Source organism: Oncorhynchus mykiss, chromosome 28 (genome assembly GCF_013265735.2).
Source record: "Oncorhynchus mykiss isolate Arlee chromosome 28, USDA_OmykA_1.1, whole genome shotgun sequence".
In the NCBI taxonomy this organism is placed as follows: Eukaryota; Metazoa; Chordata; class Actinopteri; order Salmoniformes; family Salmonidae; genus Oncorhynchus; species Oncorhynchus mykiss.
Genome location: NC_048592.1, coordinates 6,506,352 through 6,534,265, shown reverse-complemented (window position 1 = coordinate 6,534,265; position 27,914 = coordinate 6,506,352). Strand labels below are relative to the sequence as shown.

The 27,914-nt window shown below is 41.2% G+C and overlaps 1 protein-coding gene across 1 annotated transcript in view; it reads right to left on the bottom strand.

The window, feature by feature from the left end:
- LOC110508401 (solute carrier family 26 member 6) overlaps positions 1–10,884 on the bottom strand; it is a 45,185-nt gene extending 34,301 nt beyond the window's left edge. Inside the window, exons 1-2 of the mRNA XM_036966779.1 lie at positions 10,414–10,884; positions 26–165 (exon numbers count right to left, since the gene is read on the bottom strand). Coding sequence (XP_036822674.1) covers positions 26–165; positions 10,414–10,553 — 280 coding nt within the window. The 5' untranslated portion in view covers positions 10,554–10,884. The remainder of the gene's footprint in view (positions 1–25; positions 166–10,413) is intronic.
- Between the last annotated feature and the right edge of the window lie 17,030 nt (positions 10,885–27,914).

The window sequence follows — 27,914 nt, the reverse complement described above, 5'->3', positions numbered from 1 at the left end:
TTCAAACAGTAGAGGTGGTACAGACCCATAGGCAGGTGCATGATGCCAACGCTTATGCCAGATATGAGGTCTCCCAGTGCGTCTTGTCTCACTGAGTAACAAGGCAGCCATGACAGGATAGGTATAAAGCTCAGCACAGAACGCTTCAGCTTGGGCACTGAACACCTGCGACCAGGGAGAAGAGTTGGAGAAGTGGAGAAAAGAAAAATACATTTTTGTTATCCATTTGTGACAACGGATGTGTTTCTGCTGAGTGTTGAATAGGGCATGCAGGCAACTCAGCTCCTTGAGTGCCACAGTGAGTGCAGGGTTTTGTTCCATTCCATCTCTTACACTTCTAATTAAACTAAACAGGAGTCTTAGAGCTAGGCTGGAACATGAGCCAGCACACACGGTGACCATTCAGGACCAGGTTTCATCTCCTTTGGTGGCATATAGAGCCTGGTAACACTGTGTCATAGGGCTGTAGTTACAATCGAGGCGGGAAAGGGAGTAAGCCTACATAGGATTTTGAAAAAAGGTGAAAATCTACAATTAAAATCAATGTTCTATCACATTGACCATATTCTTTTGGGGAAGCACAATTAATTCTGAGTTTGAGCATATCAAACTATTTAATAAGATGTGTACGCTCAGATTTTGTATAAATCACTTACGCTGCTCATGGTTTGAAGTCCACAATGTACGTGGGAGGTTGTAAGGCAGGGTTCCCCAACTGGCGGCCTACTGGCCGAATTTGGCCCACGAGTGGTTTTATTTGTCTTATGTCAATAAGACACAAAAGACTATAAAAACACCAGGAAATAAGCTCCAGTGATTTACATTTTTGAAATCTGTTCAAGTATTCCCACTCATAAGAGTGACATGATCGTATAAAATGCAAGAAAGTTTTGAAATTATTATGCTTTAGTCAAATATTATATCTGTTTGCGATTCTTGCGGTCAAATTGACCATCCGCCTAGTTCAGTGGTTCTTAACCTTGTTGGAGGTACTGAACCCCACCAGTTTCATATGCGCATTCACCGAACCCTTCTTAATTGGAAAACATCAAATATTATTTTTTCTAATTCAAAACATAGGTCTATATTTTACTGGTGCACAAAATTAACCGTGCATCAACATCACTGTGTTCAAAGAACAAAATCATCAAAACATGATTTTCACACAAAAACATAATAATGAATATTTACTGCAAATCAGTGTGACTTCTGCTGTTGCCTTTCAGAGACCAGTTCAGAAATGCGCAGCTTCACCTTGGCAAGTGCCACTCTCATGTCATTTTCGCAACAAAGTCTGTTCCTTTTCTTCGTTTTTATGTCCAGCATCCTCGAAAAGGATTGCTCGCAAAGATATGTTGTAACAAAACGGCATGAAAATCTCCAGAGCTTTCTTAGCAATAACAGGGTACGTTACCATTTGTTGACACCAAAACATTGAAAGCGTTTTTGTTCTGAAGAATTGCTGTTGAACCTGTCTCAGCTGAATTTCAATGATTTCATCGAGGTATTCATCATTGACATCTGTTGTCTCAACACTAAACGTGAACGGCTGTCTCACCCATGCTGGATATGACTCTCTTGTAGGGAAGTATCCGTCGAGAGACTTTGCAAGCTCATCTAAGTGCGTGGCAATTGCTTGCTTCAGTTCCGCGGATACAGAAATGTCTCCGATTCCAGATACATCATCGATCTTACTTACACAGTTGTCCAGCAGGGGAAAGTTTGCGAAGTTATCGTTCTCTGTTTGTCGTTTCCATAATGGTAGCTTTTTTTGAAAAGCCTTCAGGTTTTCCTCCGCTTCGATGATGTTGACTCCACCGCCCTGCATCTTTTGATTGAGAGCTGCGACGATATCAGCCATGTACTCTAAAATGAGAATGAACTCAACATTTTGGTGCTCTTGCAAAAACAGGGCAAATTCCACACGCACAGCAAAAACACGATTCATCACCGAACATTAGAATGGTACAGAAGTACCTCGAATTCAGAGCCCATTTCTTTACACAGCTCACTGAAGATGCGGTGCCTCAGAGCACTAGTTCGCTCATAGTTCACGCATTCCACTACAATTTTTAATACTTCTGCCAGTTTTGGAGGCAAGGTTTTTGTTGCCAACGCATGCCTGTGCAGAATACAATGCGGAACAATTATGTGTGGTGCATCGGCTTTCACTAGCGCACCAAAACCAGACTTTCTTCCCAGCATGACTGGAACTCCGTCCGAACAAACTGCAGAAACCATATCCCATGAAAGATTGTTGTCTTTGAAGAAGTCATCCACAAGTTTCTTCACATCGGCTGCCTTAGTTGTTGTTGTAAGAGGCTTACAAAATAAAAAATCTTCCTTTATCACGTCGTCTTTCACATAGCACACGAATACAGCAAGCTGGCTTAGATTGGAAACGTCTGTGGTCTCGTCGAGTTGAAGGCTGAATTTTGACGGGCTTGAAGTCTTTGCTCATGTCCTCTATTCTGTCGCTGATGGTGCCATTTGAAAGAGGAATTTGGGATAACTTAACTTCAGCCTCTTTTCCCAGCATGATATTCGCCATCTTCAACACAGCTGGTTTTATGAGTGTTTCACCAATGGTGTGTGGTTTGCCCTGCTTTGCGAAAAGCAACTTCGTACGATGCTGTGAGGATCGGTTTGTTGATGGGTACAAAGCCGATAACAGGCAGAGTAGCCTTTTCATCTAATCTGGCTCTCTTCACCTTGAATTCAGCGAGCGTTGTGTTCTTGTATTTTCCATCTCCATGCAGCTTAAGGAAGTGTTCTCTTAGTTTTGCCGGTGCTAGACTAGAATTGCTTGACATTGCAAATCATGCAGTTAGGACGCTAACTCCCATCACCTTCCGTTATACATGTGAATCCATATTGTACATATTCATCCGACCACTTACTTTTTTTGCTCGACATAGTAAGTATGAAGGGATTAAAATATTAAGAAAGAAATCACAAGACGTACCATCACGACAGTCACAAGTCGACTACTGAGCGCACCAAATTCCCTGCAGCACAGATAGGCCAAGCGATGTAGCGTGATCACCTGCAGCCAATGATGGCCAAGCAGGGCGTGTCATCACGAATCATATGAGTCGGATGTGTGTCTTGACCTCTGCCGAACCCCTGAGACTGACTCACCGAACCCCTGGGGTTCGATCAAACCTAGGTTAAGAACCACTGGCCTAGTTGATACGTATTCTATGGGTTGAGCTACATGGTGATGAACTTAGAGATCAGCCATTTAAAACCAGCAACTGTTTTTGCCGCTTCTGCCATAGACTCCTGGTCAAGTCCCGTTCTGAGGCATTGTAAAACCAGACGTCTTGATACAGGAAGTGCCCGCTGGTAGACGAGACTATTACTTTTTTAAGACAGCAGTAACTTTGGGCTATTTACTATCTTAAACTAATGTAACTGTGTTTATTAGTGTGCATGCTGAAGGCAAGAACACGCTCAATATCTTACATAGTTTTATTAGGTGTGCTTGCTGAAGGAAAAGCACCACTTTAGATTTCTATCTTAGTCTTACAATTCTAAATAAAGTTTGCTTTGCTACCACAACAGAAGCATCGCATTAGTGGAAACCAAGACTGTTCTCGGGGCAGGCCTGGTTGTAGCTAGATATTTTCAAGTTACGTCTGGGACAATTTTAGCTAACCCTAACCGGGGTTAACTTTTACTAACCTGAATATACTGTAATTCTCCTAACCTGCCACATTATTCTCCTAACCAACCACGTTAATTATTCTAACCTGCAGTGTTAGTTCTCCAAACAAAAAGTAACTTCTGCTAGTCAAAAAACTGGCAGACCTGGCCTGAGAACAGACTTGGTTTCCAATATGCGATACTGCCACAATCATGTCCTCGGATTTCTCAACACACGAAAATGTTTGCAATTTCAGGAGAAAATAGAATGTCTATGTTGCACAGTAATATCGCCATTTCTAACATTCTTATAGTTTATTTTAGGTATGAGGAGACTCTTCGTGATTCCTTAGTGAAAGTTATGAAATCTGAAGACACATTAAACTGATCATATTCACTCTTTCAAACAGGAAAGGTGCAATTTGCAGATATCGCTCTGTCATTTCCCTGGTTACTAAAATTCGAATAGTTTGCCTAAATTGAGTTTGTGGCACAATGAACCATGTATAGTGTTGAGAATCATCTAAACTGCTGTGATATTCCTTTTCAATAACCCAAAACATTGTATTTTCAGCTGTTTGAAGCTCCTGTACCCAAAGTAATAGATGTCAAAACGAAACTTAAGAACGGGAAGCATAGAAATAGTGCACATAGAATAGATCGACCGCAGATTAGACTTGTGTTCAACATGAAAGACAGATCTATAACTCAGGTTTCTATGTGATTTGGTCAAGTCGCCCGAAATGTTACATATTACAGCTTTAACTTCTGCACAGGTGTGTGAATCCTCTTTCTTTGCCTTTTTAGTGCAATAAACACTAAAGAAGTTGCTGTTATGCCTGTATCGACATACCCAAAACCAACGAGGAAGTCTGCAGCGTTGAGAGCGGTTCTATGAAACCAATCAGTACACCAACAAAAGCTCTCAAACGTGCAAACCCGCTCTTAAATTTTATTCAGTTTGACTCACCATAAATTCTGTCTGAACTGTGTGTTAGATTGCTTGCATACAGATTTTTATATTGTGTATACTTTTTAATCTAAAACCAATAAAGATTTGCAGAAAGTAGCCCTTTCCCACTCACATTCCCTGTCATCCTGTATTCGGGTTGAAAATGGCAAATTTTTTCATTGATTAGTGCCTAAATTGGAACGCAGTAGCTGTACAGTAACATCCTATGCATGACGTAGGAATTCAAGTTCTCCACCTCACAGCTCTGTATGAGTTTAGACTGACAGCTGTTGTGCAACAAGAAGATGCCCCTATTCCTCCCACTAATTGGGCTACTTTTGCACATTTGTTGTTGTCTGGGTAAGGGAAATGCTGTACATTGAGAAGAGTCGATGTGTTATAAAAGATGAGACATTGAGGATTCTAATTAAGACCGTGTTGTCATACAATCAAACCACACACCCATGAGTGCAAATGTCTACATCACATTTCCATATTTGAAAACTCATGTAATTTACAGTATCAACGTTTATGATTGTTATGCTTAATCCACAGTTGCAAGGATCTTATACACTGGGTTGTCCTGAACCGAATGAGCATGTGTTTGTCTTATTGTGAATACAATTTGCTGCGGAAAACGTCACTTGAATGCTCTCATGACTCCATTCTATGTGCACAAAAATTACAATCTGTTTCTCTGAATTGCCTTGTGAAAGCCTACCACTGTAAGATTGTATTTTATAACTTAGCTAGCCATGTCCGCAATAGAATAAGCTTTCAAATGATGCCCACGTGCTCATGCAGCGATGACATAACTCCTTTGCATAGAGTTATCAGGCTGTTGATTGTTGCCTGTGGAATGTTGTCCCACTCCTCTTCAATTGCTGTGCGAAGTTGCTGGATATTGGCGGGAAGTGGAACACGCTTTCGTACACATTGATCAAGAACATCCTAAACATGCTCAATGGATGACATGCCTGGTGAGTATGCAGGCCATAGAATAACTGGGACGTACACCTTCCACAAATTGTGTACAGATCCTTGCGACATGGGGCCGTCCATTATCATGCTGAAACATGAGGTGATGGCAGCGGATGAATGGCACGACAATGGGCCTCAGGATGTCATCATAGTATCTCTGTGCGTTACAATTGACATGAATAAAATGCAATTGTGATTGTTGTCCATAGCGTATGCCTGCCCATACCATAACCCCACCGGCACTCTGTTCACAATCAGCAAACCGCTCGCCCACACAACACCATACATGCTGTCGGCCATCTGCCCGGTACAGTTCAAACCGGGATCCATCCATGAAGAGCACACCTCTCCAGTGTGCCAGTGGCCATCAGTTACGACACCGAACTGCAGCCAGGTCAAGACCTTGGTGAGGACGATGAGCTTCCCTGAGACAGTTTGACAGTTTGTACAGAATTCTTTGGTTATGCAAACCCACAGTTTCATCAGCTGTCTGGGTGGTTGGTCTCAGACAATCCTTCAGGTAAAGAAGCCGGATTAGGAGGTGCTGGGCTGGCGTGGTTACACGTTGTCTGCTATTGAATGTACAGCCAAATTCTCTAAAACGACATTGGAGGTGGCTTATAGTAGAGAAATTAACATAAAAATCTCTGGCAACAGCTTTGGTGGAAATTTCAGCAGTCAACATGCATATTGCTCCATCAAAACATTGTGTTGTGGGACAAAACTGGACATTTTAGAGTGGCCCTTTATTTTCCCCAGCATAAGGTGCACCTGTGTGATGATCATGCTGTTTAATCAGCTTCTTGATATGCCACACCTGGTGGATGGATTATTTTGGACAAATGCTCACTAACAGCAATGTAAACAATTTTGTGCAACATTTTTGGAGAAATATAATTTTTTGTGCTTATGGAACATTTCTGAGATCTTTTATTTTAGCTCATGAAACACCTTACATGTTGCGTTTATATTTTTGCTCAATACCCACTCAAAAAGACAGCCAAAAGTTTGATAAATTCCCAATGTGTCACTGCGCTTTTAACCATTTTAAAGCACAACAAAGTTCTGTGCAGATTAGTAAAGCAAATGTGATCTCCACAGACTTGCAACCTTTGCATGCTCTCTTGAACATGCACGCTTTCTAAGATTACATAGGAGGACATTTATAGTTAGTAAACTTCAAGACAAATGTGTCCATGGATATCTTTCTAATTTTAAGGTTGAATAAATACTGTTACAATAGTAAGATAGATAGTGTAAGTAACAACCACATTTTCCACATCTGATTTGGGCAGAAAAGCTTAAATTCTTGTTAATCTAACTGTACTGTCCAATTTGAAGTAGCTTTACAGTGAAATTGCGCCTAATCTAGAATAATACAATTTGACCTTTTTAGTGCATTTCAAAGATGAAAAAAACCCTCATGTTTTTTCTTTTTATTATCTTTTACCAGCTCTAACGTGTTTGAGCTACATTAATTTCACATTTCCAAACTTCAAAGTGTTTCCTTTCAAATTTAAAAAATGATTTGCATATCCTTGCTTCATGACCAGTTATATTTGGGTATGACACTTTATGCGAAAATTGAAAAAAAGGGTCCGATCCTCATATTTTTCTTAAAACTGCATTGCTCGTTAAGGGCGTGTACTGTAAGTAAGCATTTCATGTATCTGGTTGAGAGAATGCCAAGAGTGTGCAAAGCTGTCATCAATCAAAGGGTGGTTTCTTTGAAGAAACACAAATTCAAGTATATTTGAGAAACACTTTTTAGGTTAGTTACTACGTGATTCCATATGTGTTATTATAGTTTACTATTGTTCTACAATGTAGAAAATAGTAAAAATAAAGAAAAACCCTTGAATGAGTAGATTTGGCCAATCTTTTAATTGGTACAGCATACAAAAAGATTAACTCAACATGTAAAGTGTTCTTCCCATGTTTCATGATTTGAAATAAAAGATCCCAGAAATGTTAGATACGCAATAAAATGCGTTGTTGTGCACAAATTTGTTTACATCCCTTTTAGTGACAAATGTATCCTTTGCCAAGGTAATCCATCCACCTGACAGGTGTGGCATTTCAAGAAGCTGGACAAACATCATGATCATTACACAGGTGCTGGGGACAATACAAAGATACTCTAACATGTGTAATTTTGTCACACAACACAATTGCACAGATATCTCAAGTTTTGAGGGAGCGTGTAAATGGCATGTTCACTGCAGGAATGTCCAACAGAGCTGATGTCAGAGAATTTAATGTTCATTTCTCTACAATAAGGTGTATCCAACGTCGTTTTAGAGAATTTGGCAATACGTCCAACCAGGCTAAAAACCGCAGACCACATGTAACCATGACAGCCCAGGACCTCCACATCCGGCTTATTTACCTGAAGGATCATCTGAGACCAGCCACCAGGACAGCTGATGAAACTGAGGAGTTTTCTGTATGTAATAAAGCCCTTTTGTAGGGGAAAAACTCATTATAATTGACTGAGTCTGGCTCCCAAGTGGGTGGGCTTATGCCCTCCCAGGCTCACCCGTGGCTGCACCCATAGATTAGGGCCAAATTCTTTTATTTAAACTAACTCAGTAAAATCTTGAAAATGTTGCATTTATATTTTTGTTCAGTATATAAAGTGCATTCGGGAAAGTATTCAGACCCCTTGACTTTTTCACATTTTGATACGTCACAGCCTTATTTTAAAATATTAAATTATGTATTTTTCCTCAAATCTACACGCAATACCCAATAATGACAAAGCGAAAACAGGTTTTTACAAATTTTGCAAATGTATTTACTTAATTTAGACCCTTTGCTATGAGATTCATCTAAGATACACCTGTTTCCATTGATCATCCTTGAGATGTTTGTACAACTTTATTGGAGTGGTAAATTCAATTGATTGGACATGACTTGGAAAGGCACACATCTGTCTATATAACGTCCCACAGTTGACAGTGCATGTCGAAGCAATTGACCGTAGAACTCTGAGATAGGATTGTGTTGAGGCACAGATCTGGGGAAGGGTACCAAAAAAATGATGCAGCATTGAAGGTCCCTAAGAATACAGTAGCCTCCATCATTCTTAAATGAAAGATGTTTGGAACCACCAAGACTCTTCATAGAGCTGGCCTCCTGGCCAATCGGGGGAGAAGGGCCTTGGTCAGGGCCCTTGACCAATTATTCCAATGGTCACTCTGACAGAGAACCTACCAGACGGACAACTCTCTGTAGCACAATCGGGCCTTTATGGTAGAGTGGCTAGACGGAAGCCACTCCTAGGTAAAAGGCACATGATAACAACAGTGCATCTTCAACCTCAGGAGGCTAAATAAATTTGTCTTGTTATCTAAAACCCTGACAAACTTTTACTGATGCACAATCTAGAGCATCCTGTCAGGCTGTATCACCACCTTATACGGTAATTGCAAGGCCATCCAGAAAGGGTGGTGTTGTCTGCACAACACATCACTTTGGGCAGACTACCTGCCCTCCAAGACATCTACAGCACCCGATGTCACAGGCCAAAAAGATCATGAAGGACAACAACCACCAGAGCCACTGCCTGTTCACGCTGCTACCATCCAGAAGGCGAGGTCAGTACAGGGGCATTAAAACTGGGACCGAGAGACTGAAAAACAACTTCTATCTCAAGGCCATCAGACTGCTAAACAGCAATCACTAACTCAGAAAGGCTGCTGCCTCAAATCACTGGCCACTTTAATAAATGGATCACTAGTCACTTCAAACATTGCCACTTTAATAATGTTAACATATCTTACATTAATCCTCATATGTATATACTTTACCTTGTACCATCTATAGCACCTTGCCTATGCTGCTCAGCCATCGCTGATCCAAATATTTATATGTAAATATTCTTATTCCATCCCTTTAGATTTGTGTGTATTAGGTAGTTGGGAAAATGTTAGATTACTTGTTAGATGGCACCAGAAGAAATGGCAGCAGTTTTACGGGGTACATACTACCTCAATCGGGCCGACCAACCAGTGCCCCAGCACATTGGCTATCCTGACTAACGGGCCATCTGCATTGTGTCCCGCCACCCACCACCCACTCTTTTATGCTACTGCTGCTCTCTGTTCATCATATATGCATAGTCCCTTTAACCATATCTACATGTACATACTACCTCAATCAGCATGACTAACCGATGTCTGTATGTAGCCTCGATACTTTTATAGCCTCACTACTATATATAGCCTGTCTTTTACTGTTGTTTTATTTCTTTACCCACCTAACACCTTTTTTGCACTATTGGTTAGAGACTGTAAGTAAGCATTTCACTGTAAGGTCTACCTACACATGTTGTATTTGGAGCATGTGACAAATAAACTTTGATTTGATTTGAATTCAACATATTAATTATTAACTTGTAGAATAAATGTGAAATCAACAAAAGCTTGAATCCGTAGGCCTATTTTCAATTTTTTTGTTGAATCCTGGGTTGAATTCAAATGATAGCTATTGAAGACATAGGCCTAATAAGCATGATTGATATATGATTGATAAAGTATATTTACTTTTCATTTGCTCTGTTAAATCTACCCTTTGAAATGACTCCGATTGCAGTAGTGAATGTAGAGTTTTTAAGTGGAGACACATTTATGCAAGGTTTGTCTATGTTGAAAATTGTTTACCATGACATAATCCCGTTGTTGAAAATGCACCCTCTAAATCAGTCTACATTGATGATTTTTGCAAATCCAATGTATTTTACTAAATTCCACATCACAATACGTTGACAAAATACATTGAAACAACATTGATTCAACCAGTTTGTGCCCAGTAGGATGTTACTATCTTACCTGAGGGAATCTTTCACCCGCTCCTTCAGGAGAGGTCTGGTGGAGTGAGTCCGTCTTCTGGCCAACTTGTCCAAGCAAAGCTCGTTCATAACATCCCTCTCCACGTAAAACTCCCCAGCCCTCTGCTCCTCAACTCCCATGGCTGTCTTCCAACACTGAATGTCTGTGTGTTTATTGCTTTGTGTGTCTCTCTCTTTTCTTTCTGTCTATGTCTCTTTGTCTGTCCTTCTAGTCTGAAACAGTGTACAGAGTCTTGTTCCAAAACAACAGAGGTCTCACAATTATCAACAAACTGTCAAACACCCTGATAAGAGGTACAAAAAAGCTACTCTGAGTGTACTCCTGGCTGTGTCTTTGTTTGTATCTCAGTTGGACCTTCCTCATACCTGGGTGCAGGACACAATCCCTAATATTCTGGTTCGAACAGAGACTTGGCTGACTGATTCGGTCTCGGATAAGGACATTGAGATTTGTGGTTAAAATATCTTCAGGTGTGATATATTGTAAAAAGGGAAAGGAGTGGCTGTTTATGTACAAACAACAAACATGGCATCATGTTGTCTAAATATTACTGTTCCCAAGAAAATTAGCTGGTTATAGTAAAGCCAAATAAACCCAAATACACATTTATTTGTTGCTGGGATTTACCACTGTGATTACTGAAAACAACATTGCAGTTAGTTACAGTATGGGATCTTACTTTGAGACAGGAAAATAATCCTGCAGCAACAGGAAATGTGAATTGTAATAAATGTGTTCATACATTTTTCGGGAAGGGAAAATCAAGTCTGAAAATTCATAGGCAATTACAAACTTCAGAATAATTTTGTCAACCTCAAATACACAAGTTTTATGTCAGGGTGATCTAATGAATAACAGTTAATGTAATAACTTTTCTAAATGTTCTTCAGTTTTGTTGATAATCAAACTGGTTAATGTAATAACTTGCCGGCTAATGTAAAAAAATGTAATAAGTTCTCACATCAACCAGTAGTTATTCATGTTTTTGTCATTGTGTTCTTGACACGAGGCACAAAGTACACCTACAATAGGAGACATGTTTAATTTTTATTTAATGATCTGGGTTAATTTTAATTTCTTGTTTAGTGGATTATTGTGGTCGCTTGTAGTGTTGACAGCGCTTACTTATACTGAGGCTGCCCCAATACCCCAGGACATTACTGTTTCATATACAACAGGCCTAAATTAACTTCAACAGGGGGGGGGCATAGTCTTTGAAATGTTCAAGCACATTCCCCAGTTCAACGAGGTCCTTACACATCAATCATCATGACAGCTTTACTTCAAAGGAACAGATGCACTATCTGGATAAATAAGCACTCACTCTATAGCGTGAGAATATCCTGACCGGATGTACTTATATGGGCATAAGCACTCACTTATACCGTGAGAACTTCCAGACAGGATGTACTTATATGGGCGTAACTTCCGGACCATAAATTAGGTTCATAAATCACACGTTTGACGTGTCCCGCCTACTGTATTCTCTCTAATAATAAAACAAAATGTTGAAAGGTTAATATATCAACTTTTTTTTATGTAATAAGTTATTACATCAACCAGTAGTTATTAAGTAACAACTGGTTTGATGAATAATGTAATAACTTCAACCGGTGTAATAAAATACCAAAATCAATGTTTTTATGTACTATTTCCCTCAGTTTGATAAACATAACACCACCAACAAGCTGTCATGACGTGGCCCTTTCTGGGTGTAGATCGTGGCTTCCCCCTCTCACTCTCTCCCCTTCACCCAGGTTTTGTTATCTCAGGTTGTAAATTCCTGGCAGGGACTCTCTCCCCCTTTTCATGCAGACAGAGACCACAAAGTGAACAAAGGATTTAACGTGGCCGAACTCCTAAATCCCCAAAATGGGAAAATGAAACTGTATGTCCACTTGTGAGAATGTGGGAAGGGTCCGTGGACAGTTAAGGGAGAGCTTTGTTGAGTGTGTTTCATTTGGTGACCTCACTAAGGACTGGAAACACACATGACTATATCTCTGAATGTGTACATTTCTCAATAATGGGGTTTGCGTCGAATTATTGTATAAAATTAATGAGTTACGATGAAACTATTTGTGAAATGATGTAATGTAATTTTTTGAGAACTGTATTCCCTTTAAAGTTTAACAATGCCCCCGTGAGCACAGACATGATCTGGCGTCATGGAACCTGCCTCTTCTACTGTTACGAATAAAAGGGGTTACGAATAACCCCTTCGGGCTAAGCAAACCCACAGAGTGAGCTGTGATTGCGAATAGTTAAGACCACGCATACCTCGGTGTATGCTGAGGTGGCACAGGTTTGAGTACCAAGACCAGAAAACCATACTACGTGGACCATTGGCTACACGGCTGGAAATCGTTAAACTCTGAGACTATTGATCCCTACAGAATAAAAGCAAATCTTAGATACTAATTACTAGTCTGCAGATAGATATTTGTTAAACCTGGGATGAACATTTCTGAATGGTACTCTGAAGTATCCATTCAAACCATAAAAGAATGATCTTCAGGGAAACAGAAAGAGAGAGAGAGACTCGGATGAACTCTCCAGCAGATGGACCGGATTCCAAAAGAGAAGACAACAATGACACACCTTAAATATGTACTTGCAATTATTCTCTAATGAGCGGCCATTCATGTACGAAGGATTAGCATCTCAATGTATTTAATTATAGACGGTGTAATGAATCCATTTTGTCTTTCCCGCTCTTTCTCAGTCCACACCCCCTTCCCTTTGTCCACCAAGCCGTCATATCGGTTTAGCCCACTAGGGAATCTTGCCTACCATTGTTAGTAACCAATATCTACTGTTTGTTTATGCAGTTCATTAATAGAAGACTAATTGATCAGATATTAAAATATCTGAAGAGTTATATTCGGAAAAGTATAATTTTGTATAATTTTTGTATTTTCCATGGTGCCCCGACTTCCTAGTTAATTAAAGTTACACGAGTAGTTTAATACCGTAATAATTACAGAGAATTGATTTGATAAAATAAGTCTTCACCTTTAATGTTGCCAAAGACACGACAAAGCATACTCATGCACATCATGTAGTAATACGCAAGAAATTCACAAGCACTGATTGAAATGTAGGCTACACACATGCACAGTCATAGAAACACACACTGTGTGCTGCCTGTTACCACGCTGCTTGGTCCTTTGTTGGTGGGTGTTTCTGTAACGGCAGATCTCCTCTTCGTCTGAAGAGGAGTAAGGATCGGACCAAGATGCAGTGTGGTAAGTGTCCATAACTTTAATCAAAGAAAGCACTGAAAACTGAATATCAAATCAAATCAAATGTATTTATATAGCCCTTCGTACATCAGCTGATATCTCAAAGTGCTGTACAGAAACCCAGCCTAAAACCCCAAACAGCAAGCAATGCAGGTGTGGAAGCACGATGGCTAGGAAAAACTCCCTAGAAAGGAACCAGGCTATGTGGGGTGGCCAGTCCTTTTCTGGCTGTGCCGGGTGGAGATTATAACAGAACATGGCCAAGATGTTTAAAATGTTCATAAATGACCAGCATGGTCTAATAATAATAATAATCACAGGAAGAACAGTTAACTGGAGCAGCAGCACTGCCAGGTGGACTTGGGACAGCAAGGAGTAATCATGCCAGGTAGTCCTGAGGCATGGTCCTAGGGCTCAGGTCTTCCGAGAGAGAGAAAGAGAGAAGGAGAGAATTAGAGAGAGCATACATACACCGGATAGGACAGGAGAAGTACTCCAGATATAACAAACTGACCATAGCCCCCCGACACATGAACTACTGCAGCATAAATACTGGAGGCTGAGACAGGAGGGGTCAGGAGACACTGTGGCCCCATCCGATGACACCCCCGGACAGTGCCAAACAGGAAGGATATAACCCTACCCACTTTGCCAAAGCATAGCCCTCACACCACTAGAGGGATATCTTCAACCACCAACTTACCATCCTGAGACAAGGCCGAGTATAGCCCACAAAGATCTCTGCCACGGCACAACCCAAGTGGGGGGGGGGGGGCCAACCCAGACAGGAAGATCACATCAGTGGCTCAACCCACTCAGGTGACGTACCCCTCCTAGGGACCGTATGAAAGAGCCCTAGTAAGCTAGTGACTCAGCCCCTGTAATAGGGTTAGAGGCAGAGAATCCCAGTGGAAAGAGGGGACCCGGCCAGGCAGAGACAGCAAGGGCGGTTCGTTGCTCCAGAGCCTTTCAGTTCACCTTCACAGTCCTGGGCCAGACTACACTCAATCATATGACCCACTGAAGAGATGAGACTTCAGTAAAGACTTAAAGGTTAGACCGAGTTTGCGTCTCTCACATGGTTAGCCAGACCATTCCATAAAAATGGAGCTCAATAGGAGAAAGACCTGCCTCCAGCTGTTTGCTTAGATATTCTAGGGACAATTAGGAGGCCTGCGTCTTGTGACCATAGCGTACGTGTAGGTATGTACGGCAGGACCAAATTGAGATTGAGAACCATACTAGGCCGAAACAGAAACCAAACATAGAAAAAACAAACAGACTGCCCACCCCAACTCACGCCCTAACCCTGACAGGGCGGCAGGGTTGCCAAGTGGTTAGAGCATTGGACTAGCAACCGGAAGGTTGCAAGTTCAAATCTCAGAGCTGACATGGTACAAATCTGTCGTTCTGCCCCTGAACAGGCAGTTCTTCTGTTCCTAGGCCGTCATTGAAAATAAGAATTTGTTCTTAACTGATTTGCCTAGTTAAATAAAGGTCAGAATGTGACAGTTACATCATTTGTGAAGATCACATTCAAAGTACTTTTCTTTTCAATCGCTTTGGTACTATTTTCACAAGCATGTGAAAGCGGTTAACACTTGTAACACAGCAAGTCATATATTCAGAACCTTTTCTTGTGAATTAATATTGTCTGGAGACATCTTTCACCACACAACCATTAATCTAAAATAATCATAAAAACACAACATAATCATATCTTCTACATTTAGGTAACGACCAGTTAATGCAATAGTAAAACATGGTTGATACATGTTCCTTTGGGTGTAACATGCTACAGCAAGCAAACTGTTTCACTCGGGGCACCCCTTCCAGCATTGGGGAACATCTGCACACGCCACGTCTATTTCTATGGGCACAAGCACTGTTCATGACACAAACTGTCCACACACCTGTTGTTGGTGGACAGAATGTTGCAGGTTTAATGCTTATTTTCTTGCAATTCTATACATTTTGCCATATCTAATGTGTATTCATGGCCATAGGTTCTCATTGACATCGCAGGATGGTGGCATTCTCTTGTAATCATGTATTGTATATTAGTATTGGCTCACACCTGGCAGATTATTCCTGTCAGTCCTTGGATTCAATCCGGCAACCTTCCAGTTACTGGCCTGCCACTTTTAACCTATTTAGGTATCAAAAAAGGTTTCTAAACACACAAGCATAAACACAATCCCCAACACAAATATGAATACAGATATGAATGTATCTGCCTCAACCACACCAAAGCAAAGCTCTGTAATAGAAGGCCACAATGTTGAAGATGACTTACAGATGCCCTTTCTTAATTTGATCATTCTCTTCCTGCATGAATTTGAAATGCAAACTTGTAGTGTATTCATGGTTTAAAAATACATCTACAATTTCATTCCCACTTTAAAATGTCAGACTTGACATGCCTTAACAAAAAATGTATCAACCCCTCAAAAATGTTCATTATTTATAATCGTAGAGAACAAGAAGGCCCACACACTGTTAAAGCTCCCAATGCACTGCTTTATTGACATTTTCATCTGAAACGGATCTTCGTTTCGGATCAAAACATGGTCAATAAAGTGGTAAATTGGGAGCTTTAACAGTGTGCAGGCCTCTTGTTCTACACTAGAATTCTTGATTAGCCCAGCATCTACAGTATGTTTTTAAGGATGTGCGTATGACCACAAACTTTTCATTAATTTTAAATTCACATTTCTTGTTGCTGCAGGAATATTTTCCTGCTGTGTGAAACTGGCTCAAATTAAGATCAGACATATGTACATGTAGGAGTAACCCAAAGATACGTAGAAGTAATCCAACTTCATATGTATCTCTGCATGTCCACAGTGTTGTAAAAAAATCATAGAAATCGAAAGTCCCCATTGCCTAGATCTTTCCCTATATTATACCTGATTGACTACTGATGAAGCCATTCACAATCTTGTGTAGTAGTATTGACTGATTTCCAGAAACAGTGAACACAACCTCTTCTAATGAAAACAAAGTGTTAATGTTCTGTGAACAAAACACTTTGCAATTGTATTTAAAGTTTTGCAAAAGTGGATCTAAGATTTGCAATCCAGGTACAAATTGTAGAAAATGACCAGTCATTTTGCAAATGCATACAACAATTTTTATTTACCCTTCCTGTTGAAAAGGGATATCCCAAGTTTAAATACACTCAGCACACACACTAAAGTGGGAAAAAAATATGTTTTCAAATTTGATTTGATCATTGTTGTTCTGCTACTGGTACGTTCAAACACAGTTCCAGGAAGTGATTGCATGTGAAAACTGTATTCTTGTGTTTGGTGTGTCATGGGGTTGGGCACGTGACAACAAAAATACATGTTTCCATTATACACATACACACCCTGTATGTGTGGGTATATAGCAGTACACTATGTGTATTTTGGCAACACAAAAGGGGGTACAACATAATGCATTCATTAGACCTTTATTAAATAATGAATAACCCCTTCATAAATGTTTTAATACTGCATCATTCATAATAACCCTAATACCACATTAATACAACATCAATCACATGTAATCTAAACAAAAGGCCTGTTTTCATCACAGTGTTACAAGTTATTTTGTAGTAGAAATATCTGGTTGGATTGAATTGGATAGTTGCTGACGAGGTTAATTCTGCGCACTAAAATACTTTGATAGACTCTGCTGAGCTTAAGCCAAGATGTTAGCTTGAGTAGCTAATGAAAGGTTTCCAGCAAGGTTACTCAACATTTTAATATGACACCAATTGCACTTTCCTTTTCGATGATAAGTCATTCGTGGCAGTTGAGTTTCTCCTCTGAAGCAAATGGAAAAATGCACGCAGCTGGAGATTACGCAATAATTGCAACGGAGGACACCAAGCGAGCACCTGGTAAATGTAGTCTCTTATGGTCAATCTTCCAATGATATGCCTACAAATACATCACAATGCTGCAGACACCTTGGGGAAACGACAGAAAGTGTAGGCTCATTCCTTGCGCAATCACAGCCATATAAGGAGACATTGGAACACAGCGCATTCAAAATCTGGGGCATTTCCTATTTGAAATTTCATCTTGGTTTCATCAGTTCTGTGGCACTCACAGATAATATCTTTGCAGTTTTGGAAACATCAGTGTTTTCTTTCCAAAGCTGTCAATTATATGCATAGTCGAGCATCTTTTCGTGACAAAATATCTTGTTTAAAACGGGAACGTTTTTTTCATCCAAAAATTTAAAGAGCGCCCCCTATATCGAAGAAGTTAACATTCTCAGTTGATTTGTATGTTTACACCTCCAAGACTTATGGCCTCTGATCTATAATCACACTATGCACACTCTTAGTCCCCCCTCTCGTCGTACAACTGATAATGACATTTCAGCTGGAGCTTTTGACTTTCTCCATTTCAGCTGGAGCTTTAGACTTTCTCCATTTCAGCTGGAGCTTTAGACTTTCTCCATTTCAGCTGGAGCTTTTGACTTTCTCCTTTTCAGCTGGAGCTTTTGACTTTCTAATTTTCTTCCTTCGGGTTCCTAAGAGAGTGATAACACAAGTATTACAGAACAAGTATTAACTGTTATTGCCAGATCACTAATGTGAGTAACAACTCCCGATACTCTCATCAGTCTCCCCGTTACCACTTCATGTGACGGGAGTCCTGTGGTGGAGTTAGTTGACACCCTCATTGACATCAGTACCACGGGTAAATTTGCCACCCAGTGTTTCCCTTCGGTGCGCAACGTTTTTGCCAATTTCTCCTTAAATCGAACGATTCTGACGCTCCGTTATACCTGCCACTTGCGGCCTATATGGACAATAAAAGGCATGTTCGATTCCCAAAGCCTTACACACAGCCTATAGCACTTTAGAGGTGAAATGTGTCCCTTGTGTCAAGTGTGCAGAATAAGCCCCATCTAGGTACCACGTCCCTTAAAGTTTGTGCTACAAAGTTCGCTGAAGCTAAAGAAGTTGCAAATACTTCTGTCCATCTGGAGAATCTGTCCAACACCACCAAGAGTCTTCCCCCTGCTTCCAGGAAGTGGCCCTATAAAGTCTATCTGTAATGATGTAAAAGGTCCATCCAGCAGGGGTTGCTATCGGGTAGGAGTAGACATTGTAGGTGCAATTTTGTGTTGGGCACATATAACACATCTTTTAACCCAGTCCCGAAATGTTCTCAACATTCCCTTTCCCCACCACGTCGTCTTGACATTAATACATGTTAACAGCCGATTGATGTATTGGTCCATGATACATTTCAGAAAGAGTATCCCGCTTGGTGCTACGGACCATCCAGTGGTAGTATTACACCATAACCACTCATTGTCTATTTGGCACCCATGTTCTAACCACTCCCATATTTCTTTCTTGTTAGTTTGCTGCTGTAACTCTTTTAGACTTAGAATCCCAGCCTTGGTATTTTCATAAACACCTTCCCTTACTAAGGCTTGGCCTTCTCGTCTGCGCATCGATTCCCTATGGCTATTCTATCTGTATGACACACTTCTAATAATGCTTCTACTTCATGTTGACCCATTGTGACCACAATGTTGTGACCACAATGTACCGAAATCATGAACTTCTCCAAATGCATATTGAGAATCAGTGTGTATTGTAATATTCTCCCATTCCCGAAAATCTACAGGCCTCTGCAATTTTTATTTATTTTTCAAGGCATTTCAGTTAAGAACAAATTCTTATTTACAATGGCGGCCTATGCCACCATATGGGACTCCCAATCACGGCCGGTTGTGAAACAGCCTGGAATCTAACCAGGGTGTCTGTAGTGACGCCTCTAGCACTGAGATGCAGTGCTGTAGACCGCTGCGCCTATATCTCTGCCCCCTGAGCTGACAAAGGTTGGCAGTGGGCCAGCCTTTACTACACCCTTTCATCACACACTGCATACATGTTACTCTCTTCCCTTCTATGGTCATATAGCTAGAGCTGTCTGTATACAAAACTTCCCCCAATTTCAATTCTCTCTTGCAATTCGGGCAGAGGCGTTGGAGTCATTTGATTTGGGTCACATATGTGAGATTCACCCTCCCCAGGCAACGGCATTAATTAACGAAGCAGGACTTAAAGCGCCAATTTTATGGAATTTTAACATTTAACGCCCATCTCGCACTAGCTTTCATGCGGTCAATTATGGAATGTAATGGCAAAATTTCGCCTAAATAGACATACCCAAAAGTAACTGCTATTCATGTGTAATTACATGAATCTGACATGCAAAAAAGCATTATCTTTGTTAAGAAGAAATCTGGGAGATTACGAAGAACTTATCAGAATACACAAGATCAAGCACAGACAAAATAATGTTTTTTATTTTTTAAGTCATCTTTCATTGACAAGCTATTAGTGAATTACTGATGACTAGATCTGGAAACACATCAGATGTCTTCTACAACATGTGAACAATATCAGAACAAAGTTGGATTGATAGACCTAACAACTAGAAATGGGCAGATGTTTAAGTAAATGGTGTCAGGTGTGGTCACGGGACGTTTCCAAGTGTCCCTAAACCTCTCAAAATTGTCATATGTTTGTAAATTTGATAATTCCGGCGCTATTGCATATTTGCTCAGTATTAAAATACATATTCTGCCATATCAAACTCACTCAAACATTGTGTTGGTGTTATGGGGTATCCAGAGAACATTCAAGTGTCCTTTCAATATGTCAGAATGTGGTAATTGCACAGTTTTTGCACACTGGATGTGCCCAAAAGTTATTGTCCATTATAAAAACGATATTTCTACAACACCAACCTCTCTCAAACATTGGTGGTGTCGGGGGATATGGATGCCTACAGTGCCTTGCGAAAGTATTCGGCCCCCTTGAACTTTGCGACCTTTTGCCACATTTCAGGCTTCAAACATAAAGATATAAAACTGTATTTTTTTGTGAAGAATCAACAACAAGTGGGACACAATCATGAAGTGGAACGACATTTATTGGATATTTCAAACTTTTTAACAAATCAAAAACTGAAAAATTGGGCGTGCAAAATTATTCAGCCCCTTTACTTTCAGTGCAGCAAACTCTCTCCAGAAGTTCAGTGAGGATCTCTGAATGATCCAATGTTGACCTAAATGACTAATGATGATAAATACAATCCACCTGTGTGTAATCAAGTCTCCGTATAAATGCACCTGCACTGTGATAGTCTCAGAGGTCCGTTAAAAGCGCAGAGAGCATCATGAAGAGCAAGGAACACACCAGGCAGGTCCGAGATACTGTTGTGAAGAAGTTTAAAGCCGGATTTGGATACAAAAAGATTTCCCAAGCTTTAAACATCCCAAGGAGCACTGTGCAAGCGATAATATTGAAATGGAAGGAGTATCAGACCACTGCAAATATACCAAGACCTGGCCGTCCCTCTAAACGTTCAGCTCATACAAGGAGAAGACTGATCCGAGATGCAGCCAAGAGGCCCTTGATCACTCTGGATGAACTGCAGAGATCTACAGCTGAGGTGGGAGACTCTGTCCATAGGACAACAATCAGTCGTATATTGAACAAATCTGGCCTTTATGGAAGAGTGGCAAGAAGAAAGCCATTTCTTAAAGATATCCATAAAAAGTGTTGTTTAAAGTTTGCCACAAGCCACCTGGGAGACACACCAAACATGTGGAAGAAGGTGCTCTGGTCAGATGAAACCAAAATTGAACTTTTTGGCAACAATGCAAAACGTTATGTTTGGCGTAAAAGCAACACAGCTGAACACACCATCCCCACTGTCAAACATGGTGGTGGCAGCATCATGGTTTGGGCCTGCTTTTCTTCAGCAGGGACAGGGAAGATGGTTAAAATTGATGGGAAGATGGATGGAGCCAAATACAGGACCATTCTGGAAGAAAACCTGATGGAGTCTGCAAAAGACCTGAGACTGGGACGGAGATTTGTCTTCCAACAAGACAATGATCCAAAACATAAAGCAACATCTACAATGGAATGGTTCAAAAATAAACATATCCAGGTGTTAGAATGGCCAAGTCAAAGTCCAGACCTGAATCCAATCGAGAATCTGTGGAAAGAACTGAAAACTGCTGTTCACAAATGCTCTCCATCCAACCTCACTGAGCTCGAGCTGTTTTGCAAGGAGGAATGAGAAAAAATGTCAGTCTCTCAATGTGCAAAACTGATAGAGACATACCCCAAGCGACTTACAGATGTAATCGCAGCAAAAGGTGGCGCTACAAAGTATTAACTTAAGGGGGCTGAATAATTTTGCATGCCCAATTTTTCAGTTTTTGATTTGTTAAAAAAGTTTGAAATATCCAATAAATGTCGTTCCACTTCATGATTGTGTCCCACTTGTTGTTGATTCTTCACACAAAAATACAGTTTTATATCTTTATGTTTGAAGCCTGAAATGTGGCAAAAGGTCGCAAAGTTCAAGGGGGCCGAATACTTTCGCAAGGCACTGTGTATATATATATATATTTTTCGAAATTCTTAAATTGTTTTGGTCAATTACACATGTATAAGAACTGTATGAACATACTTTGGCAAATTTTATTATCATTATATATATATATATATATATATATATATATATATATATATATATATATATATATATAATGATAATAAAATTTGCCAAAGTATGTTCATACAGTTCTTATACATGTGTAATTGACCAAAACAATTTAAGAATTTCGAAAAACTGTCCAGAAAGCACTTTTTTAGCAGTATCAAAAACTGTTTGAAAAGAACAGGGGAAAGCTGAGTGAATTGATCCTTGATGGCACAGCAAACAGGGAATGTGGTATATCTGTTGATAAAATAACAGAAATGTCCACAGAACGGTGGGGGAGGAGTGTGGAATTCGGTGGTCTAGGTCAAAGTGCTGATAAAGTTGAAGGCAATTAAGAAAGAATCGGCAGGAAAATATTTTTGGATTGGGACCCAGAGGGTTAGGAGCTAGCAGCCATCTTTTCAGCATGGCTGCTAGCAGGTAAAATACCCAAGACCTTTAACCTCTTGAAGGTAGGGGGCACTAATTTTATGTTTGGAAAAATAACGTTCCCAAAGTAAACAGCCTATTTCTCAGAACCAGATGCTAGAGCTTAGGATAGAAAACACTCTAAACTTTCCAAAACTGTCAAAATATTGTCTGTGAGGATAACAGAACTGATATTGCAGGCGAAACCCTGAGGAAAATCCAATCAGGAAGTGCCTCTTATTTTTAAACCCTTCTGTTCCTATGCATGCCTCTCCTCCATTTAAAGGGATATCAACCAGATTCCTTTTTCTCTGGCTTCCCTAAGGTGTCAGTCTTTAGACATAGTTTTAGGCTTTTATTTTGAAAAATGAGAGTGAAAGATCACATTGCGTAAGTGGATAGGTGGGGGCTCTCAGAGTGAGTTGTTGCGCTACAGAGTAAAGCCGCCATTGTTCCTCCCGCTGTTATTGAAAAACCTACAGCTCTCGGTTGATATATTATCTAATATATACACTGCTCAAAAAAAGGGAACACTAAAATAACACATCCTAGATCTGAATGAATGAAATATTATTATTAAATACTTTTTTCTTTACATAGTTGAATGTGCTGACAACAAAATCACACAAAATTATCAATGGAAATCAAATGTATCAACCCATGGAGGTCTGGATTTGGAGTCACACTCAAAATTAAAGTGGAAAACGACACTGCAGGCTAATCCAACTTTGATGTAATGTCATTAAAACAAGTCAAAATGAGGCTCAGTAGTGTGTGTGGCCTCCACGTGCCTGTATGACCTCCCTACAACGCCTGGGCATGCTCCTGATGAGGTGGCGGATGGTCTCCTGAGGGATTCCTCCCAGACCTGGACTAAAGCATCCGCCAACTCCTGGACAGTCTGTGGTGAAATGTGGTGTTGGTGGATGGAGCGAGACGTGATATCCCAGATGTGCTCAATTGGATTCAGGTCTGGGGAACGGGCGGGACAGTCCATAGCATCAATGCCTTCCTCTTGCAGAAACTACTGACACACTCCAGCCACATGAGGTCTAGCATTGTCTTGCATTAGGAGGAACCCAGGGCCAACCGCACCAGCATATGGTCTCACAAGGGGTCTGAGGATCTCATCTCGGTACCTAATGGCAGTCAGGCTACCTCTGGCACAGCCCCCCAAAGAAATGCCACCCCACACCATGACTGACCCACTGCCAAACCGATCATGCTGGAAAATGTTGCAGGCAGCAGAACGTTCTCCATGGTGTCTCCAGACTCTATCACGTGCTCAGTGTGAACCTGCTTTCATCTGTGAAGAGCACAGGGCGCCAGTGGCGAATTTGCCAATCGTGGTGTTCTCTGGCAAATGCCAAACGTCCTGCAAGGTGTTGGGCTGTAAGCACAACCCCCACCTGTGGACATCGGGCCCTCATTACCACCCTCATGGAGTCTGTTTCTGACTGTTTGAGCAGACACATGCACATTTGCGGCCTGCTGGAGGTCATTTTGCAGGGCTCTGGCAGTGCTCCTCCTGCTCCTCCTTGCAAAAAGGCGGAGGTAGCGGTCCTGCTGCTGGGTTGTTGCCCTCCTACGGCTCTCCACCTGGCTACTCCTACCCCGGTCATCAGCACTGCACCCCCCACAGCAACTCGCCCAAGCCTTCCCCATTTCTCCTTCTCCCAAATCCGTTCAGCTGATGTTCTGAAAGAGCTGCAAAATCTGGACCCCTACAAATCAGCCGGGCTAGACAATCTGGACCCTTTCTTTCTAAAAATTATCTGCCGAAATTGTTGCCACCCCTATTACTAGCCTGTTCAACGTCTCTTTCGTGTCGTCTGAGATTCCCAAAGATTGGAAAGCAGCTGCGGTCATCCCCCTCTTCAAAGGGGGGGACACTCTTGACCCAAACTGCTACAGACCTATATCTATCCTACCATGCCTTTCTAAGGTCTTCGAAAGCCAAGTCAACAAACAGATTACCGACCATTTCGAATCTCACCATACCTTCTCTGCTATGCAATCTGGTTTCAGAGCTGGTCATGGGTGCACCTCAGCCACGCTCAAGGTCCTAAACGATATCTTAACCGCCATCGATAAGAAACATTACTGTGCAGCCGTATTCATTGATCTGGCCAAGGCTTTCGACTCTGTCAATCACCACATCCTCATTGGCAGACTCAACAGCCTTGGTTTCTCAAATGATTGCCTCGCCTGGTTCACCAACTACTTCTCTGATAGAGTTCAGTGTGTCAAATCGGAGGGTCTGTTGTCCGGACCTCTGGCAGTCTCTATGGGGGTGCCACAGGGTTCAATTCTTGGACCGACTCTCTTCTCTGTATACATCAATGAGGTCGCTCTTGCTGCTGGTGAGTCTCTGATCCACTTCTACGCAGACGACACAATTCTGTATACTTCCGGCCCTTCTTTGGACACTGTGTTAACAACCCTCCAGGCAAGCTTCAATGCCATACAACTCTCCTTCCGTGGCCTCCAATTGCTCTTAAATACATTAAAACTAAATGCATGCTCTTCAACCGATCGCTACCTGCACCTACCCGCCTGTCCAAAATCACTACTCTGGACGGCTCTGACTTAGAATACGTGGACAACTACAAATACTTAGGTGTCTGGTTAGACTGTAAACTCTCCTTCCAGACCCATATCAAACATCTCCAATCCAAAGTTAAATCTAGAATTGGCTTCCTATTTCGCAACAAAGCATCCTTCACTCATGCTGCCAAACATACCCTTGTAAAACCAATCCTCGACTTTGGCGATGTCATTTACAAAATAGCCTCCAATACCCTACTCAACAAATTGGATGCAGTCTATCACAGTGCAATCCGTTTTGTCACCAAAGCCCCATATACTACCCACCATTGCGACCAGTACGCTCTCGTTGGCTGGCCCTCGCTTCATACTCGTCGCCAAACCCACTGGCTCCATGTCATCTACAAGACCCTGCTAGGTAAAGTCCCCCCTTATCTCAGCTCGCTGGTCACCATAGCATCTCCCACCTGTAGCACACGCTCCAGCAGGTATATCTCTCTAGTCACCCCCAAAACCAATTCTTTCTTTGGCCGCCTCTCTTTCCAGTTCTCTGCTGCCAATGACTGGAACGAGCTACAAAAATCTCTGAAACTGGAAACACTTATCTCCCTCACTAGCTTTAAGCACCAACTGTCAGAGCAGCTCACAGATTACTGCACCTGTACATAGCCCACCTATAATTTAGCCCAAACAACTACCTCTTTCCCAAGTGTATTTAATTTATTTATTTTGCTCCTTTGCACCCCATTATTTTTATTTCTACTTTGCACATTCTTCCATTGCAAAACTACCATTCCAGTGTTTTACTTGCTATATTGTATTTACCTTGCCACCATGGCCTTTTTTTGCCTTTACCTCCCTTCTCACCTCATTTGCTCACATTGTATATAGACTTGTTTATACTGTATTATTGACTGTATGTTTGTTTTACTCCATGTGTAACTCTGTGTCGTTGTATCTGTCGAACTGCTTTGCTTTATCTTGGCCAGGTCGCAATTGTAAATGAGAACTTGTTCTCAACTTGCCTACCTGGTTAAATAAAGGTAAAATAAATTTAAAAAATAAAAAAAAACATTGTGCGGGTAACGGTATATTGGTTGGGGTATTTTAGCGTTCATTTGACTAAACTGGACACATCAAGGAGTGCATTGTTGTGCTCTGATCTGTCTAGGCTAGTCTTGCTGGGGGTAATGAAGGATCGTTGAGTGATGTATGTCGGGGTATGCATCCAGGTGAGAGAGCTTTCTCAAGGAGGCAGGTTGTTTTAAAACGGTCTCTGGCAAAGCCGCATTGATAATTTTTCAGCGGCTGTAAATGTGGTGCAATATGTTCATAAGATTATGTATGATTAAATGTGATTATGCCGCTCTTGGGCTCCTGCTGGGTCATAGTGTGCCTACTCGAGGGGGTGGTGTATGGTGTTTGAATGCTGAGCTACTAAAAGAAGAAAAACATATAGATATGATTGCCGATTGTATTAAACAGAATGGTTTTAAATGTGTTAATATTGGATTGTGGTGGGAGGGTCTAAAAGAGAAGATTAGAGGGTTGAGTATTGAAGACGCAAGACGAAGTAATTTTCTTTTAAAGAGGGAGCGGATAGCTTTGAATAAACAAATTGACATTGAGCTGGAAAAAGTTATGATGTGGCAGGCTTTATGGAAGCTCAGGCTGCTGTACATAACTTTGAAAAGAGTGCATGTATGGGGGAAATGGGGGGGTGGCGATCAAGGGGGTGGCGATCAAGGCTGTAGGGAGGAGGTTTTAGGTTTTATTGATGCTAAATTATCTGATGCTGAATGAAAAATGTTTTACAAAGATATGACGATTAAGGAGATATGGGAGGATATCTTGACCAGTAATAGGAATAAATGTCCGGGATCAGATGGGCTGACAAGTGAATTTAATCATCAATTTGTGGATATTTTAGCACCTTTAATGTTGGACGTGTACATGGAACGGGCACAGGTAGGTGCAAAGTAGGCATGTGAGGGATGTAATGGAGATGCATGGATGAATGTGAAATGTGTGTAAAAGGTAAAGGTGCACCTAATCAAAAACAAATCAACCAGATCACAAAACAAACAAAATGGTGCTTGTGGAGCGAGAGAGAGAGGCAGGATTGGGCACCAGGACCTTTTATCACCTAGTTGATCCCAAACCCAGGTGCAACTTGTCACCTTAACGACCCAATCAGCTCCACCTGTCCCCAATCTGCAAATATAAACACAGAGAAGGAGGCAGGGAAACCGAGGGGGGTATAACACCCACTCCTATGAAAAGCAGGAACGAACAAAGACCTGAAAACAAAACCCACAACCACACAAACACACCAATACAACTGATCAAAAACCATAACCAATAAATGTTCAGACACAAAATACAATACAAACCATAAAAGGTATCATGGGTATGGATGCCCATGATACCAACCCAACCAAATCACCTGACCCCATCGAACATCAGCAACCATGGTACCTGAAAGCAATAATTTAAGAGAAAGAAATGGAGACCAAGCGACAGGAGAGCAGATGCCAGAGCAACAGGAAGGACAAAATAAACCCTGTACAGACCACCAACCGAAAATAAAACAACAACGAAGGTGTCCGAAGATCGACGAAATCGGTGCACGTTAAAGCGCATTAACCGCATTATCCACACTTTTAACATCGTACATCCAAATGGAACGCCTGCAGGAACAAACACCAGCACATAATCCTGCTTTTTAGGCAAAGCA